General features: G+C 45.1%; 2 protein-coding genes across 2 annotated transcripts; one reads left to right on the forward strand and one right to left on the reverse strand.

The window, feature by feature from the left end:
* The first annotated feature begins 117 nt into the window (after positions 1-117).
* Positions 118-946, forward strand: RpL37a (ribosomal protein L37a). The gene is made up of 3 exons (XM_017237628.3): positions 118-245; positions 451-586; positions 645-946. The coding sequence occupies exons 1-3, from the start codon at positions 243-245 to the stop codon at positions 788-790; spliced, it is 285 nt and encodes a 94-aa protein (XP_017093117.1). The 5' UTR covers positions 118-242; the 3' UTR covers positions 791-946.
* Positions 947-2,056: 1,110 nt separating this feature from the next.
* drd (drop dead) lies at positions 2,057-14,226 on the reverse strand. The gene is made up of 8 exons (XM_017237627.3): positions 13,600-14,226; positions 10,263-10,409; positions 9,170-9,429; positions 3,769-4,057; positions 2,997-3,705; positions 2,619-2,935; positions 2,406-2,554; positions 2,057-2,348 (listed from the first exon to the last, which is right to left on the reverse strand). Exons 1-8 carry the CDS (start codon positions 13,970-13,972, stop codon positions 2,163-2,165), a joined length of 2,430 nt encoding a protein of 809 aa, XP_017093116.2. The 5' UTR covers positions 13,973-14,226; the 3' UTR covers positions 2,057-2,162.
* Between the last annotated feature and the right edge of the window lie 6,029 nt (positions 14,227-20,255).

Here is a 20,255-nt window from a genome sequence, read left to right on the forward strand (position 1 = left end):
ACTCCTAATTACACTTGTTTAATTTGTAAATTTATTTTGGCGGGTTTTCGATAACCGCCCGATAACATTACCGGTTCCGTTTCGCGGGCATAGGGATGTACTAAAAACGCCGATAGTCCCATATATATCGGTTGGTCTAATCGATAGTTTCTCATCTCTAGCAAAATGCAACCCTGACGCCACGCTATATTTTGACAGCTCCTCTCTTCGCTCTTTTTTCTTCAGCCGTTCGCCACTTCAAGATGGTAAATCCGTCCTCGGCCGAAATAAAATCTATTATTTTCATAAACATCCGCTTGAATTTTGTGATGAAAACCAATCCAATATATACCTGGTGTTGCAATCTATGTGATATAAATTTAGTTTCGGCAATTTCGAGCGTTTGATTGTGAAAACTCAGTGGCCCAATTTCCTTGGACAAATCACTAATGGAATTACTTTTGATTACAGACGAAGGGTACCTCCAGCTTTGGTAAACGCCACAATAAGACGCACACACTGTGCCGTCGTTGTGGTCGTTCGTCCTACCACATCCAGAAGTCGACCTGTGCCCAGTGCGGCTACCCGGCAGCCAAGCTCCGTTCCTGTAAGTACCATAGTTCTCACTTACCCAGAACCTTACTGATTGTTTCTTCTATTCGTAGACAACTGGTCTGTCAAGGCCAAGAGGAGGAAGACCACTGGCACTGGCCGTATGCGCCACCTGAAGGTTGTGCGCCGCCGTTTCCGCAACGGATTCCGCGAAGGCACCCAGGCCAAGCCCAAGAAGCCAGTCCAGGCCGGCAAATAGATTCCCCACTAGAAGCCACTGAACGTCTTTAGTAGCAACCAGCATCAGCACCAGCACCATTGGCATTTCCATCAGAAGCGGCGACTCAAAATCTTCAGTGCAGCAAGCTAATAAAAGCTCGAGCTAATAAATGAAAGTTTTTTTTTATTAAGTGAACTCATGGTGATTATTTTTTTTGAAGTGCAACAATGTGCCGACATCTAAAAGGTGTACCCCCTTTTATTTTTTTTTTAATGTGAAACCGCCAAAAGCCCGCCAGCTGAGAAGCTCCCATAGCCATAGTGTTTGGATTCGGGACATATGTACCGTCTATTGCTTACCACACGGCGGCAGCAATAACTCAGGAAGGAGGATTCAGCGGAGATGGCCATAACCAGGAATTTACATAAGCCTATTGGAGTATCGGCCAGAAACACGTTTTCTTGAGTTATTGCCAGTCATGTGGTAAGTGGACGGTACCAAGCGTTGAGCTGGGAGCCACTTCTAGCTGGGCATGTGGAAGAGTACTGTGTAATGGCTGCGGTTTCCATTAAATTATGGGTTTTACTTAACCTTAGACCTTTTAGTTTGTTCAGCCTTGCTGTGGGTTTGTTTTTATGCAGAGACTATAAAGATATATATGTAGAGGTTATATAGAATCTGATCACAGTCCCAGATCACATAAAAATTATCAAGTTTATGAATGAAAGACTAATGTTGGCATATTTCTTTGATTCTTAGCAGGTCTATAATGATTATCAAAATATGAGCTATATTTAAAACCAACCCGGAAGTATGTATTTCCAAGAAAGGTTCCCAATATGTGCTACTAGTTGAGTTCTGGAATTCCAATACCAAAACAAAACCCCAAAAACAGAAGTCTTGAGAAGCGTGCTTTTAACCCAAAACATTGCATACTTTTAGGGTGTTGGTATCCCCCAGTACTCTTGCAGAAAAACAACCTTTTAGATTTTGTAACATATTTGATTTTATTCATTAAATTACCATATAAAAAAAACTGACATTCGACCTGGCTTAAAGTAACGTAAGTATTCTACGGATCCAGAGTCCGAGCAGGTCGGCCGAGATCCGAAGGCAGCGCCCCCGGCTCCCGGCCCAAACCGCCTCAGACCCGTCTAGCAAGCAAGATAGTTGATTGGTTTTGGCCCTATATGACTACGAAAGGGAGTCGCACTCGTCGCTCGATTTGACTAACAGTACAGTAATTTACAAATTATAAAGCGTTCCACTAAGCCTAGGGATGGGATGGGGGGGGGGGGGGGGGGGGGCGGGGCGGATGGGTTGGGCTGCGCCGGGTTTGACTTAATCCTAATTTGCCACTAAATGCTACAAAGGGGATACATTTACAAGATTAGAAGCTAGTGGGGCGGGACTAATCGGAGTGCGGGTGGTGGGGGGCAGTGCTGGGCTGTGCTTCCGCCGAAGGTGCCAGGACTTTCGCCGGCGAGGCGGTGGGACGTTTAATGAGCAGCTTCTTCAGGTTCTGGAAGGGCGCATCGAAGAGCACCGTCAGGGCCACAGAGGCCAGGAAGATCGAGATGAATTCGTTGGTGTCGAGCTGCGAAAAGAGAGACTATAAGATCTGTGACTCCCAGGAGAACTTCGGAGGACTCACGATTATCGAAACAAAGTTATAGTAGTGATGGATGTGACGCCTTCGGCCGACATTGAAGAAAAAGACGGGGAACTGCGTCAGGTAAATGGCATACGACAGCTTTGTGGACACCTGGAAACCTCGCCAGGCAAACAGCTTCGTGATTTTATCTGGAAATCAAGTGATTAGTTAAAGTCTTATTGGAAGAAGCCTCTTTCCAGGTCGGCGGCTCACTTTTGTATCCGTTGTGGGAGACAAAGACGATCCAGGAGAAGAACAGGCACCAGGCGATGGGCGCAAAGGCGGCGTAGATGGCTGCGTGGGTGGAGTTGTACACGTAGTTGATGTCGCCCATGGGAGCGGGACCCAGGAGCGAGGCCAGGAGGCAGACTGTGGCTCCCAACCAGCCGAGGCGCAGCTGGAGGCTACTCAGCTTGGCATTCTGGAACTTGCGCAGGACGTAGCCCAGCAGGATGCCCATGATGTAGACGGTGGAGCGGTGGGGCGGGAAGGAGTACATGTAGTCGGCAGTGCGGAACAGGCGCTGGATGCTACGGAGGAGCAGAGGGGTGTTAAAATGAAAATAGGAGGGGAACTGTTGAGGAAACCTACTTGGTGCCAAAGTATATATAGTTGGAGAGCTGGTTGACGATCGTGGTATAGTACCTGGCGGCCGTTCCCACCGTGCAGAGGAGCAGCAGGAATGCCAGTCCGCGGCGGGGCCAACGCCACAGTCCCAGGATGAGCAGGGGCGCCACGGCAAACAGCTCCGTGTCGATGCCCAGGTGGTGGGTGTGCGTCAGGCACATCTCGCTGAAGCCAAAGTAGTTGTGGATGAATAGCAGGTTACGCCACCAGTTCTTTTTGCAGATGTCGGCGTGGTGGCCCACCACCAGGTTCCACTGCGGCCCGCTGCCCCACAGCGGCAGGACGTAGGTGCAGAACAGGATGAGGGCGGCCAGAGGCGGGACGATCCTCATCAGCCGACTGACGTATTCGTTCTTCAGCCGGATGGGCTGCTGCTTCATCAGGCGGCCGAACAGGGAGTAGGACGTGAGCATGCCACTAAACAGCAGGAAGGGATCCGTGTAGAGCGATGCAGCACGTCCAATCACCGTCCACGGCTGGCCCAGGCTCTCGGACATGGCCGTGCGGTTGTTGTACGGGTTGAAGAACATGGCCATCGACTTGTGGGAGAAGATCAGCATCATGGCGTTCAGGAAGCGGATGCCATGCACCGCCTCAATGTCTCCGGGAGCACTGCTGGTGCTGAAGAGCCAACGCAGGTTCTTGTCCAGCGAGAAGGCCGTAAACCAGGCATCTGTTTTGGGGACAGATATGGGTAAAGACTCAAGCCTAGAGCTCTGAGGCCGGGGCTACTTACTCTGCTTCGGTTGCGTCTTGGTGGAGCGATCGTAGATGGTGGAGAGCACCGCCACGGAGAGAACCAGCAGGAAGAACCGCACCGCCCAGGTGGTATTCCTGTCCCAGGGACGCTGATCCCGCACTTGGCACATCTGGGGCTCCACCCGAACATTGAAGGTGATTCCCGTGGACGCCGTCTGGTTGGCCAGATACTCCGCCACGGTGTACTCCACGTCGCGGGCGGAGCAGCCGGAGGGCACGCAGATGCCCCAGTTGATCAGGGAGTAGCGGGGTACACGGTGTCCGGGCTGAAATGGAAGAGGCAAGATGGAGGTTTCAGTATCCGGTTTTCGAGAGCTGCCTTTGTTTATCGTACGAGTCACGGCTCCGGGTGTATTGACCTTCCGCTTTCAATTAAAAACAGCAATTAGAGTGATTATACCAAGTCGGAGTGACTTACTATCTGGAATCTGTTCCAGTTTTTATTTCGTAGATTAATTTCCAGTTTTTATTTTGCTTTTAAATCCAATCCAAGAGAACCCAGAAAACATGGTCAATATTCATCCGATCCTTAAGCGGAATACACCAAATGACTCCTAGACCGATTCTCCTCAAATCTGCATCCAAATCTAGGAACAAAATTTTTGAAACTATTTTTGTCCATTTTTCTGATGGACCCCCTTGGAAAAAGTGAGGGAGCCATGGATGGCCAACTGGGAAGACCATAACTTGGTCAATATTCATCCGATTCTTGAGAGGAATACACCAAATGGCTCCTAGGCCGATTCTCCTTTATTCTGCATCAAAATCTTAGAACAAAATTTTTGAGACTATTTTTGTCCATTTTTCTGATGGACCCCCTTGGAAAAAGTGAGGGAGCCATTAGTGGCCAACTGGGGAGACCATAACTTGGTCAATATTCATCCGATTCTTGAGGGGAATACACCAAATGACTCCTAGACCGATTCTCCTCAAATCTGCATCCAAATCTAGGAATGCAATTTTTGAAACTATTTTTGTCCATTTTTCTGATGGACCCCCTTGGAAAAAGTGAGGGAGCCATTAGTGGCCAACTGGGAAGACCATAACTCGGTCAATATGCATCCGATTCTTGAGCGGAATACCCCAAATGACTCCTAGGCCGATTCTCCTCAAATCTGCATCAAAAACTAAGAACAAAATTTTTGAGACTATTTTTGTCCATTTTTCTGATGGACCCCCTTGGAAAAAGTGAGGGAGCCATTGGTGGCCAACTGGGAAGACCATAACTTGGCCAATATTCATCCGACTCTTGAGCGGAATACCCCAAATGACTCCTAGGCCGATTCTCCTCAAATCTGCATCAAAATTTAAGAACAAAATTTTTGAAACTATTTTTGTCCATTTTTCTGATGGACCCCCTTGCAAAAAGTGAGGGAGCCATGGATGGCCAACTGGGAAGACCGTAACTTGGTCAATATTCATCCGATTCTTGAGGGGAGTACACCAAATGACTCCTAGGTCGATTCTCCTTAAATCTGCATCCAAATCTAGGAACGAAATTTTTGAAACTATTTTTGTCCATTTTTCTGATGGACCCCCTTGCAAAAAGTGAGGGATCCATGGATGGCCAACTGGGAAGACCATAACTTGGTCAATATTTATCCGATTCTTGAGGGGAATACACCAAATGACTCCTAGGCCGATTCTCCTCAAATCTGCATCCAAATCTAGGAACGGAATTTTTGAAACTATTTTTGTCCATTTTTCTGATGGACCCCCTTGCGAAAAGTGAGGGAGCCATTAGTGGCCAACTGGGAAGACCATAACTTGGTCAATATTCATCCGACTCTTGAGCGGAATACCCCAAATGACTCCTAGGCCGATTCTCCTCAAATCTGCATCAAAATCTAAGAACAAAATTTTTGAAACTATTTTTGTCCATTTTTCTGATGGACCCCCTTGCAAAAAGTGAGGGAGCCATGGATGGCCAACTGGGAAGACCATAACTTGGTCAATATTCATCCGACTCTTGAGCGAAATACACCAAATGACTCCTAGGCCGATTCTCCTTCAATCTGCATCCAAATCTAGGAACAAAATTTTTGAAACTATTTTTGTCCATTTTTCTGATGGACCCCCTTGGAAAAAGTGAGGGAGCCATTAGTGGCCAACTGGGAAGACCATAACTCGGTCAATATGCATCCGATTCTTGAGCGGAATACACCAAATGACTCCTAGACCGATTCTCCTCAAATCTGCATCCAAATCTAGGAATGCAATTTTTGAAACTATTTTTGTCCATTTTTCTGATGGACCCCCTTGAAAAAAGTGAGGGAGCCATTAGTGGCCAACTGGGAAGACCATAACTTGGTCAATATTCATCCGACTCTTGAGCGGAATACCCCAAATGACTCCTAGGCCGATTCTCCTCAAATCTGCATCAAAAACTAAGAACAAAATTTTTGAGACTATTTTTGTCCATTTTTCTGATGGACCCCCTTGGAAAAAGTGAGGGAGCCATTGGTGGCCAACTGGGAAGACCATAACTTGGCCAATATTCATCCGACTCTTGAGCGGAATACCCCAAATGACTCCTAGGCCGATTCTCCTCAAATCTGCATCAAAATTTAAGAACAAAATTTTTGAAACTATTTTTGTCCATTTTTCTGATGGACCCCCTTGCAAAAAGTGAGGGAGCCATGGATGGCCAACTGGGAAGACCGTAACTTGGTCAATATTCATCCGATTCTTGAGGGGAGTACACCAAATGACTCCTAGGTCGATTCTCCTTAAATCTGCATCCAAATCTAGGAACGAAATTTTTGAAACTATTTTTGTCCATTTTTCTGATGGACCCCCTTGCAAAAAGTGAGGGATCCATGGATGGCCAACTGGGAAGACCATAACTTGGTCAATATTCATCCGATTCTTGAGAGGAATACACCAAATGGCTCCTAGGCCGATTCTCCTTTATTCTGCATCAAAATCTTAGAACAAAATTTTTGAGACTATTTTTGTCCATTTTTCTGATGGACCCCCTTGGAAAAAGTGAGGGAGCCATTAGTGGCCAACTGGGGAGACCATAACTTGGTCAATATTCATCCGATTCTTGAGGGGAATACACCAAATGACTCCTAGACCGATTCTCCTCAAATCTGCATCCAAATCTAGGAATGCAATTTTTGAAACTATTTTTGTCCATTTTTCTGATGGACCCCCTTGGAAAAAGTGAGGGAGCCATTAGTGGCCAACTGGGAAGACCATAACTCGGTCAATATGCATCCGATTCTTGAGCGGAATACCCCAAATGACTCCTAGGCCGATTCTCCTCAAATCTGCATCAAAAACTAAGAACAAAATTTTTGAGACTATTTTTGTCCATTTTTCTGATGGACCCCCTTGGAAAAAGTGAGGGAGCCATTGGTGGCCAACTGGGAAGACCATAACTTGGCCAATATTCATCCGACTCTTGAGCGGAATACCCCAAATGACTCCTAGGCCGATTCTCCTCAAATCTGCATCAAAATTTAAGAACAAAATTTTTGAAACTATTTTTGTCCATTTTTCTGATGGACCCCCTTGCAAAAAGTGAGGGAGCCATGGATGGCCAACTGGGAAGACCGTAACTTGGTCAATATTCATCCGATTCTTGAGGGGAGTACACCAAATGACTCCTAGGTCGATTCTCCTTAAATCTGCATCCAAATCTAGGAACGAAATTTTTGAAACTATTTTTGTCCATTTTTCTGATGGACCCCCTTGCAAAAAGTGAGGGATCCATGGATGGCCAACTGGGAAGACCATAACTTGGTCAATATTTATCCGATTCTTGAGGGGAATACACCAAATGACTCCTAGGCCGATTCTCCTCAAATCTGCATCCAAATCTAGGAACGGAATTTTTGAAACTATTTTTGTCCATTTTTCTGATGGACCCCCTTGCGAAAAGTGAGGGAGCCATTAGTGGCCAACTGGGAAGACCATAACTTGGTCAATATTCATCCGACTCTTGAGCGGAATACCCCAAATGACTCCTAGGCCGATTCTCCTCAAATCTGCATCAAAATCTAAGAACAAAATTTTTGAAACTATTTTTGTCCATTTTTCTGATGGACCCCCTTGCAAAAAGTGAGGGAGCCATGGATGGCCAACTGGGAAGACCATAACTTGGTCAATATTCATCCGACTCTTGAGCGAAATACACCAAATGACTCCTAGGCCGATTCTCCTTCAATCTGCATCCAAATCTAGGAACAAAATTTTTGAAACTATTTTTGTCCATTTTTCTGATGGACCCCCTTGGAAAAAGTGAGGGAGCCATTAGTGGCCAACTGGGAAGACCATAACTCGGTCAATATGCATCCGATTCTTGAGCGGAATACACCAAATGACTCCTAGACCGATTCTCCTCAAATCTGCATCCAAATCTAGGAATGCAATTTTTGAAACTATTTTTGTCCATTTTTCTGATGGACCCCCTTGCGAAAAGTGAGGGAGCCATTAGTGGCCAACTGGGAAGACCATAACTCGGTCAATATGCATCCGATTCTTGAGCGGAATACACCAAATGACTCGTAGGCCCATTCTCCTCAAATCTGCATCCAAATCTAGGAACAAAATTTTGGAAACTATTTTTGTCCATTTTTCTGATGGACCCCCTTGGAAAAAGTGAGGGAGCCATTAGTGGCCAACTGGGAAGACCATAACTTGGTCAATATTCATCCGATCCTTAAGCGGAATACACCAAATGACTCATAAACCGATTATCCTCAAATCTGCATCCAAATCTACGTGGTTAAAGGACCTCCGAGCCCTTAGCGAGTCTTTCTTTCAAAGGACCATAGATTATTTTCTTCCAATCTGTCTCCAAGTATATAAACAAACTATTCTTTCGATTTGGTTCAAATGTTTGGCAGGGGAACCCCTTTTGAAATTTGTGTTATTTATTCACGACCCCAAACCCTGTCTAGATGTTTGCCAATTCTCCCAAGAGGGGTGCACAGACCCACCGCTGTCGGGTTTCCCAGCCATAAATGAAACAATACTAGTTCATAGTTTAGCCCTCTGTATAGCATTTGTTTTTGGCGAGTTCATTGGCCGGAATAGCTTCGATTTCTGCGATTTGCATTTTACGGCCATCTGTCTATCGTGTTTGATGGCTTGCTTTGCTTTCGTCTTATATTTCGCGGCTCTGCCTTTCGATATATATTCCTACGTTCAAGTTCAATGTCGGATTGGAAGCGATTAGCGGTCCGATGTTAATCAATCTATTTGGCCGGCCCATAACTTTCACATACATATGTACAATATGATTTTTTTTCCGCCGGGCCCAGTGACTCACAATCGGCGGGATCTCGGTCACGTTCTCCATTAAAGGAGCTTTCAACCGGGTGGAGTGGACACTTAGTGTTTAATCTTTATAGAATGTATATACTCACGTCGTTGAACTCGCTCTTGAAGGGTCCGTGGGACTGGATCAGCTTGAAGAAGCTCTGGAGGCGCTTCGATTTATGGGGCAGGACTGGCTGGGCATAGGCCAGGCAGTATTGACCTCGGAGAAGGTTATCCTCATCCTGCTCCTGATCCTGATCCTGCTCCCGCATGGGCTGCTGAATGCCCATACACTGGTCGAAATCACCCGGCTGATTGATGTTGCCGTTCAAAATGCCAGAGTTCAGCTTTCCGCTGGCATCGTGCACTGCAAGAATAATTCAAAAGAATCGTGTGATTTATGGCCGAAACCAGAGAGATATATGCTTATTGTTTAGCGTCAATAAAATCGAAATAAATTAGCATAATTTAGAGACAATCGATTGATCAAAAAATAACAAACAGTTTGATGAACTTCCAGAGACACTGTATAAGAGTTCTTAAACTTTTCTATTTCGGAATCGATTGCTCTGTGGGCGGTGGGTGGTGTGGGCTAGGCCCCGGGGCGTGGCGACCTTGACTGTGATCGCAACTCGTTCTAAGCTTTGCGGTCTTTTGTGTCAAGTTCGCGTGGAATCACAGATCGCAGTATTGCAGTTGCAGTTGCAATCCGCTCCGATGTTTGTAATTTTGCCGATCTCGGCAGAACAAAAAAAAAAAAACAAAATGCATTTGGCATTGCCACATGTGTTTAGTTGGTTTTTTTTTTTATGCGAATATATGGGTAAAGTTCGACGATTGGCCTTCGCAGCTGCAGCTACAGTGCCGGCCAAAAGTATCAGGCCGCACGGCCATGGAACCAAGTTCAGAGTCGGCATTTAATTTGCCTGACTTTACATGGAATGCCAAGTTCTTTTCCTGCAAAGTGGCCGAAAATAGACGTAATTGTTTTCAGTGCATTCGACTTTGGGGTCGACTTGTCTGGCGGTCGCCTGCTGCTGCTGCTGCCAGTTGGCAATGACTCGAATTCTAGCCAACTGGTTCTGGCCATTCATCCGATATCTGGCAGAACTTCTTGCCGCTTTTTTTTTTGTCTGTTTTGCCAATTTATTAGCTGTCTTGGAGCAACCTTGGAGCTTCTCTTCGTTCTTAGATACTCACTTTTCAAGGCCCATAGATCAAAGTTGTCCAAGGCGCTCAGATACTGTCGCATCTGCCGGCGACACAGCGACGAGGCGTCTGGGTTCCTGGCAGGATCGAAAGGCTGCGTTATGGCCAGAAAGCGTTTCCCAATATTGTACAGATAGACTGAAAGACAGGAAATTATTTAAATTAGTATCCATGAAAGTATTATGCAATCTACACCAATCTTAAGTCTTTAAATCTATTATATCTTACGATCTATTGCCGAAAATTGCCGCCAAGTGGCTTTGATTTTTATAGAATTGCCTCTAAATAGATCAATTTCCGAAAGAGCTCAGCTATTAGGCTCCATTGCTTTTTATGGAGTAATTTATATCAATTTTTTCGGTAATACAATAAGATTTTATTCGATTTTTCGAATGATGTAATATCGGTTGTGGGTCTCCCAATGAAAAGTGAAAGCTAAAATCTTAAACAACTGGGGGCTGTATAGAAGATAGGTTTTAAAACTAAACAGTGGAGACATCCCCCTTTTTCTCAGTGCCCTAATGGTCCATAAAGCCTCTTAAGGCCTACGACATTATGGTCTCCCGAAATTGGACAAGGTCGACGCTGCTGGAGCGGCACGTGGCGACCAGGAAGTGGTCGCGCGGACTCTCGCCGCGGGCGCCAGGCTTCTGAGGAGCTGGTGCTGCCGAGGAGGAGCACCAGAGGCAGCCGAGTTACCAAGCCAGTTGGCATTCCGTCTGTCGTCTCTGATTAACATTTTCGAATTATCATGGCGGGCCTGTCGCTGGCCACTCGGCTCGACTTTTCGACTTTTATGCTAGCCATCCATCCCACATGGCTCATTTGGAATGCCGATCGCGTTCCGCCAACCATCGAACATCGATCCATCCATCAGAGCCGCCTGCATCCGTCTGGACTTTATTTTTTTCTCTGTACTTTTTGTGTGGTTTTTGGGGGGAGGGGATTGGTCTGGGGCTTGTGGGGAAAAAAGTGCTAAAATGCGTCAGAGTGGGACGAGCTCTGACTGCGGAATGCGACCTGTCGTCATATTCTAAATTTTGCTTTTCCAAATGGAGACGAGGAAGAATGGAGACGAGCTCCCCACTTGGCAGTCCCCTCATGGAGACTGTGGATGTGGACTTCTCCGCAACAATGGCAGCCGTGCGAATCGCGGTTCCCTTCCCTCATTAGCATCGCAAATTATGAAGATTTTTAGAAAATGATACGAAATGACAAAACAGATCGTCAGAATCGATTCCTCCGGGTAGGTCTTATAGGCAGGTTCTAGGTTCTACCAAATCCCAAGACTCTAAAGAAAGTATGGGCCTCGGACTTTCGTTTTCTGCTTATTGGATGACCCCGTTTTCAGTTACCTTTCTGCTCCCAATTTAATAACAAAAACTATACTATTTTTTTAGCGTGTTCAATTAATTAAATATCTCAGGTGAGCTGCTGAGTGTGCGTTTCGTACTTGTCTCTGACCCACTTGAGAACCAGTTGAGTGTCGAGTGAGAAACTGACTCACTGCAGCTTGCAGTTCAGAAACCGAGAGTGCAGCTGGATTTCGGTTTTGGACCCCATTGGCCAATGTTCCTGGCGCAATCCTTGGCGCCACTATTGGGCAATATCGTTCTAGTTGTGGGATCTGGTTTGGGGTCGGGTTTCTAATTTTTGTAGCAGTGTAGTTGCGGCCATAAATGATCTGGCTTTTGAGTTTGATTTATGCCGCAGTCGATTTTACGATTATAAAGTTAACGCGATGACAGAAAAGATTTCATATTGCCAATTAGCGGCGGCCCATCTACATTTAAAAACATTTAAAATGATTTCTGGCAAACATTTGAGTTGCCACTGACTTGCAGTTATTAGCTTGTTTGTTTGAACGAGTTACACTGCGAGAAAAGAGCTGACTTTTTCAACTGAGGGACTAGCGTATATGGCCTGTAGTTAGTCAGGTTTCTTTCGGTGTTGTAGCCAACTTGTTTGGTTTGCCGAGTCAATATTTGACCAATCAATTGGCAGTTTGCCACTGATATTAATTCTTGCTATCTAAATGGATTTTTGATATCAGAGATCATTTAAAAAAAATATGAATGCCCATCAGGCTCATCATTCTGTTCAGGCGGAGTAACATGTTTTGGGTTTTATGGCGACAGTTAACGGTACTCGGGCCGGTCAAGTGGTCGAGTGGTCGCGGTCTTATGGACAAATGATGCTACAACCATAAACACATGGCAGGCGTGACAAGTTGGCAACAAAAACAACGGCCAGCGAAGATCAATTGCAAACAAACGAGCCACAAAGTGGGCAAAACCGAAAACCGAAACCGAAACCAAAGACCGAAAAACTGAAAACCACTTAAGAGGGCCTGGAAATGGGCTGGGCTGGGCTGGTTGATTATTGGAATTTATTTATGGTGGGGGGGGGGGGAGCATAGCTGGGGAGCATCTCCATTTAGAATTATTCCTCCGGTGTACGATTACGTAGCCACGATACTTGAGATGCTGTTTGCGGAAACGATCTCGAGATGATTAGGTAATTTTTACCGATCGAGGGATTGAACTCGCATTCGAACTAGCCATGTAAAGAACTAAGAAATTAGCCAATTAACGAGATAAAAAATATATCCGAGGGTTAACAGTCTATTTGATTATTGCTTACGTGCCTTATAAACGGGCCAAAAAAATAAAAAAATTGTCTAGTTTACGTGAGACTTTGCACATTGCCTTGACTTGGCCAATTCAAGGAGCGACTGTCCAGAGGGGATGTCTGGCGGGGCCTTCCCCCACAGCGACTGCTGCCTCCTAACTTGAACTGCAAATATTGGCAACGGCTAAGATAACAAGGCCAAACCTTTTAACAAGAATAAGTGGACAACAAAGACATAGGTAGACTCTGATTAGATAACTCCAACTCCAGAGATACTAACTGATAGAGAGATGTGAGGATTGTGGGAAGGGCAGCCGGAAGTGCCTGACTCACCACAAACTTGACCAAAACAGCTGGCCCCCTGCCGCTCCCCCGATCAATTGATTTTATTTGAAGCACGCGCACTTCTTATGCAACAATTCGCTTTGGGTCACAATCGAATGTCGTCAGTACTTGACGGCATTAAACGCTTTACACGAATTACAATTGCAGAAGTTGGCCGAAATGCCCAAGGCTGTTGGCCGTGTGGGCGGCGTGAGAAAGCGGCTACGATCCGGCAACGGATAATGCCAAGTGATCGGGCAATTATTTCGACAAAACCACCTATCATTGACCATTGATCGGTTTTTGACATTTCATAAGCGATTTGCATACACAGCTTTCTTTTGGCGAACGATTGTGGGAACTCCTGGCTTACCTCGTTCATCCTCCTCCACCTGGTCGTCCTCCTCCAGGTTTTTCTCCAACTGATGGATCGAAAAGTTTCCCAGAGGTCCTGCGTGCAAGTCGCTGAGATTGGCCGTCTGATACTCCAGGATCGTGGTGGTGGCTTCGTCCGCAAACAGCTTCAGACTGTAGTTGACCTTATCCTCGAAGATGGAGGCTATCTTGCTCTCCAGCTTGTCGCCAGAGACGTCGACAGAGCCATCGGCACCGCCAGGATTCGTGAGCAGGTTTTCGCCCAGATTACAGTTGTCCTTGAGGCTGCAAGTGGGCTGGACCACACCCTCCAGAGCCTGGCCCAGGGCGAGGGCCACGGCCAGGAGGAAGACCAAAGTCATCCAGGACATTTCAGGACCAAAAAAGGACACCCTTTCGCAGAGACTCGAATTCGTTTTCAGAGCTTAGAGCCACTGCCCTGGCACATAATACACACACAGAACACTCAGGAAGAACTGACAGAACACCAGAAAAAAATGGTCAATACAGATTTTAGCCAAGAAGCTATCGGATTAAGGGGTCTTCGGTCCGATCGAAGATTCTGCCAGCGGTTTGTTTTTTCAGCGACCGCCAAGACGAAACATTCAACGTCAACTGATTGTCCAAATGCCGCCGAGCATACGAAGACCGCTCAGGTTCGGCGGCTCAGTGGCTCAGCGGTTCGGCGGCTCAGCGGTTGATAGTCTCTATGAGCCCGCATGAGTGTGTGTGTGTGTGTGTGTATGTGTTAGCCACAAACCGAATTTCAAAACCAAATGCAAGCCGAATTTTGAGCAAGTCGGACTGAGAGCTTGAACATAGCGTTTCCCATTCCCATTCCCGAACTGATACGATCCGATCTGAGCTCCAACTTGGCTCAAAGCCAATGCAACTACTTGAGCCAGAACGGCTCGGTCTCACCTGCTAATTTGTTCACCTGCCAGTTCCCAGCATCACTGCTAATTGCTCATAATCGCAGAAACCGAAAGCCTACTTGAGGCCCTAAAAAATGGCATCCGATTAAGATCTTAATCTGGAGCTCAGATACAATTGAGTACAAAATGTCAATAAATAATTATTTAAAATACGTAACGATTACTGGCCAAAATTTATCTGAATCTCGAATGAAGGAGAGTAAGATTTTGCAAACTGGCATGACACGACAGAATCGGGGTTCTGGATGATAAAGAAAGGTGAGTGACTGCGGTCTCTAGAAGTCTTCCAAAGTCCATCCGGAGGGGTGTTGCAACCGCCCGAGATGAGCCTTAAAGGCCAAGCCGGGCCCCAGAAGTTTGGCAATGTAATTGCCGGCCATCTAGCATTGTTGGCCAATAACTCGTTTCGATGACACGGGTAAACAAACAAGTTCCATGGATGACTGTCAATCAAATGGGATGAAGCAGAAGCGGTAGCTTCGGCCCATCAGGCATTCAATCACTCAATCATCCGGCCCAGAATGCCTTGCATTGTTGCAAGCTCGCATTGGCAACACGAAACTGACGCAAATGCATCGAAAGTGAGACCCGCTCTGGTCTGGTCTGGTTGCCAATATCAAATTACTCAAGTCCGACCCGACGCCAACAATTTGCAGCTCAGTTGGCCACACAAACATATCCACGCCGACGTATATAAATCCGTCTAAATGGCTATATGGCTCAAATGTTGCTCTCGGGTTTTTGCAACAGGGGCACACAAATTGCAATCGGAACCTGCCAAAAAAAACAAAAAAAAATCACTAAGAGCCACTAAATATTTATAAACAGACTTGTAAACAATCTGAGACGCGACTAACCATTACTTATTATCTAAAAATAAATAATTACCCATTACCTCATAAGAATATAAAATAAACTAAACTAAAGTCACGGCAATAAAAGTGTCACTTTTCAAAATGGGTTTTGTTTATTTTTGGACACTTTTGACGAATAAGCCCGGTGCTTGAGAGCTTCTGATCAACCTTCGGTTACCCTGTAGTGGGGTAGGCCCAAATAACCATTCTCTTTGGCCAAAAGGAAGAATGTGGCAATTGCCGGCCATGTCTGTTGAGGGGGCCTGAAGCAATCCGAGCCAGTTTGGTTCCGCGGAACTGTCTGGCCCGTTCTCATTAACAGGCCAAGTTGCAAGTGGCAAGTTGCAAGTTGCTAGTGGCCAGTTGCTAGTTGCTATTGCTAGTTTCCAGTTGCTGGTTGCATGTTCGGCCTTTTCAAGAGGCAACAACCAACGATGAACGTCGAACGTGCAACGTGCATCGAGTGTGGCAATTTGTTTTTTTTTTTTTTGCGGCTGCGTTGCCAATTGAAATGTTGCCGTCTTGGCTTTTTGGCATTTTCGTGCGAATTTGGCTTTCGGATTATGGAGCCGATCGGCTCCATTAGTCTCCCCAAAAAAATAACAAAACATTCTTGTTTGTCCATCAAAGTGCATGGACCGAGCTGGAGCTGAAGCTGGAGCTGGAGCTTGAGATGATGTGGCAGAGACCCTTCATGCAAATGCATCTCCAACCGGTTGTCTTGGCCAAACACAGCGCTGTTACCAAATATTGTCCGACAAGCTTGAGGCAACAAATTCCGTATCAGACACCCAAAGCCATCCGAAAAATTAGTCTCGGCCCGGCTGGGACCAATGAGGCTGAAACCGCACTGATAACATGACCAAATGTTTGCGGGCCAAACAAGCGACCTCAAACAAACCGAACAGATTCGAATAAGAGCCATGTAAACATGGCAGGAAAACCACAAAGTTTCAAATAAAAAGCTGGCAAATATTCGCAGCAGAATGTTAAAAGTAAAGAGTTCTTGGAAAGCTAAATGAATAGTTCTAATTTCTAATTATATGACTGATCTAATGGAAGCATATGTAACCTCTTAGAGGCATTGCTTTGGGTTTTCCAGCAACCTTTAAGTTCAATCAAATATCCAAAAACTGTGGGAAGTCAATGGGTTAAGCGTGCCCTTTCTTAACCCGTGGATGCATAAAAGAAAACCCCAATAGAAATAATCAGAGATGACGCTGATCGTAAATGATGGGCAACGTAATGACGCCGATCAAGTTTGTGTCTTGGACAAGTCTTTTGTTTTGTTTTTCAAGAGGAAGTGTTGCGTGTCCTACAGAGGAAGAAAATCGATTACATATGGATTAAAACAAATAAAAGAAGATAAGATATTGTATAATAAAGACTATACTGTGTGATTATCCAAATTTTAAATAAATATTTGTAATCTAAAACTTGTATCTCCCATTTCCTATTTGTTTTCAGTGCACAAATGCATTGGTGGCTGAGGCCTCTTCCCTCACACCCCGGCCCACTGATTCAGCTTTCAACTTTTGCATCGACCTTGGCAGTTGTAACCCATTTTTTTCCCCGTTTTTTGTATTTTATTTTCAATTTCGATTTCAGCTTCAATTTCGTTTTCAACAGCGGCCACTGCAACGATTTGTATGTGGAATTTTAAGCAGTTTCTTTGTCGATTTTTGGTCAAGAGTGTGTGCGTGTGTGTGTGTTGGCCACGTTATGCAGATGATGGTGCTTTCGATGATAGGTGCACCTTGAAGGGCAGCAGAGGGTTTCGGGCCAGGCCCATGCCATACTCACTTTTCGGCAGTTTCGGCTTTTGAGTTTCCTGCTTAATGGCCCAACTAATGCTAAAGTTCAAATTCAAATTCCGTCGCGCAATTAAATATAATTAAATTTAAGATTCTGCGTGGCGTTCTCCCGTAAATTTGTTTGTCTTTTCGTTTAATGCATGGATTTAATGAGCTATTAAATCATCGCCACCAGAAATAAAACTGAAGAACTGGCTCCTATGCTACGATTAAAAGTTACCTTTCAAGAGTCCAAAAACCTCTCTAGAGCTCCATTGAGTCTAGAATGTAGAAGACTCTATAGTGATTGATGGCTTTTAAATCACTAGTGATTGTCGACACGCGTGCTGTCGTCGGCGACAAAGTATGTATGTGGGACCTGACCCCCCAGGTGACCCGATCCTCCTTCTCTGGAGGGGCTGGGCCTTTCATAAAGCGCCTCAGTTACTACCCCAATTGAGGCCTGGTTGAGGAAGTACTGTATAATGTTATGACTATATTCCAGGCCGTGATGCCTAATGGCTGCGTTTACACTTCAAAGTTGCTGGGACGGCCAAGGCTCGTAAAGTTTTTTTGTTACCCGGAAGAACACATGCCCGAATTGCTCCACACTGTCAATGAGAGAGACTGACAATCACAACAAAGTACCGGACAACTAAACAAGCTTAAGCCAACAACAAAATTAAAAACGAACAACTAACAAACTAAAAACTAACAGCAGCAGCAGCAGCAGCCCAGTCGCTGGCAAAAAGATGAAGAGCAGGCAACCATTTAAATGCCGTAAAGACAATTTATGTTCGCGTATTTTACGCCTCGAACAAATCCCAGCGATCCGTATACAGTCAGTACAGTGCGTTCCGAAAGAGTAAGTCTGGGATTACAAGTTACTCTTAAAATGGGCAACAGTCTTCCTAGCTATAAGGAAGCTTCCTAGCTTCTTACTTCGAAATAGACAGCCTTTTTTGTCATCTCTGTTGATCACCTTTTATATTCATGTCTGGCACCTGTCATTCTTTGGTATGTACGCTCATGTGGACATGGCTTTGTCTGTTTGCTGATCAATTCACAAAGTTGATGTGGCCAAGATCCCTCCGCCAAAGTACACCTCCCCCATCGGCAGGTTCAAGGTCTCGGCCAAAAAAAAACAAAGAGCTCTGTTTACACGGCCGCCGGAATAGGCCGAAGAATAAGCCGCATTCCGCGGAGATCCGAAAGTTGTTTGCCAAATCGGAAGATTAATTGGCAGATGAATTTGCATAAATTCGATTCGAAGCAGTGTCTGGGAAAGTCTAGCCCCGCCCGGAAGTGCAGTAGAGCTTGACGTCACGATGCCAGATCCAAAGGTCGATTAGTTGCTAAAAAAAAAAAAAACAAGTAATTCCGCGAATATAGTTCAAATAGCGGTCAGTGAAGCCCATCGGACTGGGCCACGCCCTACATCTGAAAGCCTTCCTATTCATATGATCGAGTCACTCCGCACAGAATGTCTGGCCAGAGTTGACTCAAGTCATTGACACATCTATAATAGAGACTCGGCATCTATTTCCAGCTCTGAATTAATTTCTATGGCGGCCCGATCTCTGATCAGCATAAAGAGAGTATACCGCATTTGCATTTAAATCTAATTTAATTTTATAACTCTCTGCGAATTAAGTCAGAAAGCTGGCCCATCGAGAAACTAGGACTCGAAACCCGAAACAATTAGAAGATATTGAACGTTAGATCCAGCAGAGTAGCACTTCCACTTTCCGTGCAAGCCGATCGGGGCGTTATTATCATCGTTGCCTGGCAAATTGCCATTTAATAAACAAGCCAATATCCAAGTATTTAGAATCAAGTTAACAGCAAATAGCCAAGATGATCGAACGGCTTAAATATATGCATAAATAATGATTCAGCAGATTGTCGGAATATGCTAATCACCACCGAGGAGCTTCTATTTCTGGACTCTTCGCTTCTTGCCATTTAAGGGTTTACCTGTCCGATCTCTTCTGATTTATTCTTCTCCACGATTGGCCTCTACTGGGTTAACTGCTGATCTGGTGTGGTTTCTTTGGCATCTTTGGACTTTGCAGTCTTCAGCTGTCTCTTCTGGAATGCCAGGCCGGGCCAAGGCCGCTATTCATTTTCGCCGAGTTCTCCGGCTTTAATTCAAATAAATAAATAAACTTCAAACCTATCAACCGGTTCAGGGTGATCGTGATCTAATCTAAAGGGTTTTTGGCTTCAGTTTTTTTGGGTATTGGGCTTTGGCCACCATCGGCAACCGGTTCAATTTGGCCAGCACCTGTCAGCACGTCCGAGTGCGAAATCGCCTGGACTTTGTTACCAAAACAATTGGTTTTTGGCCAGGGGTTGGGCAACTGACTGATTGGGTGGCCAGCACGACCTTGACCCACCTGATAAGGCCATGTTTTCGCTTGTTTCTGCAAAGTTAACAACTTTTTTTGCAGAGATGGGGAATGTGCTGAAGCCATGACTCTCTATATTTGCTTAAGTCTGGGTTTTAAATCAATGCCAGATGATTAGAGTTGGGGATAAAAGACTAAAGGTGCGGAATAAGTGCTTTTTAGTTCTCAAAATCAGCCTAAAAGTATCTTAAGATATTCAACTCTTTAAAGCTAAAACCCAAAAGCTTTTTATAATTCTCGGGTGCATAAAAATCAATTAATACACGTTTTTAAAAATATTATACACAAACGTGTCAATTAAGCGTTTTTCTCGTAAAAGCAATTTTAAAAATGTGCATCAACTGCCAAGTTAGCAGTAAGACCTATAATTCAAATAAAAAGTGAACTACAGAGAGATAAGCTTTGCTCGTAACTTTATTGCCACTTGGGGTCGGGGCTAGTGATAATTGCAATCAGATTAAAGCCGTGTTTTATGGGGGCTATCAGCAGATACACCTTCGAGTTTGTACAGGTGGGTTACAGATTTGGGGAGCAATTAACAGAATTTTAATAGCTATAACCACTAGATTAATAGCTTAAGAAACACTGGATTATTAGATTTAAAAACAATGTTTGTAGAACTATAAGTCTACTTAGAACTATCATATATGAGCTTAGTATT

This window comes from Drosophila bipectinata, chromosome XL (assembly GCF_030179905.1).
Source record: "Drosophila bipectinata strain 14024-0381.07 chromosome XL, DbipHiC1v2, whole genome shotgun sequence".
Taxonomy (NCBI): Eukaryota; Metazoa; Arthropoda; class Insecta; order Diptera; family Drosophilidae; genus Drosophila; species Drosophila bipectinata.

Coding starts and splice junctions, on each gene's coding strand:
- RpL37a (XM_017237628.3), top strand. Junction 587..644: donor GGCAGCCAAGCTCCGTTCCT/GTAAGTACCATA, acceptor TTCTATTCGTAG/ACAACTGGTCTGTCAAGGCC.
- drd (XM_017237627.3), bottom strand. CDS start 13,972: ATGTCCTGGATGACTTTGGTCTTCCTCCTGGCCGTGGCCCTCGCCCTG. Junction 10,410..13,599: donor GGTGGAGGAGGATGAACGAG/GTAAGCCAGGAG, acceptor CCTGTCTTTCAG/TCTATCTGTACAATATTGGG. Junction 4,058..9,169: donor TCAAGAGCGAGTTCAACGAC/GTGAGTATATAC, acceptor CTTCCATTTCAG/CCCGGACACCGTGTACCCCG.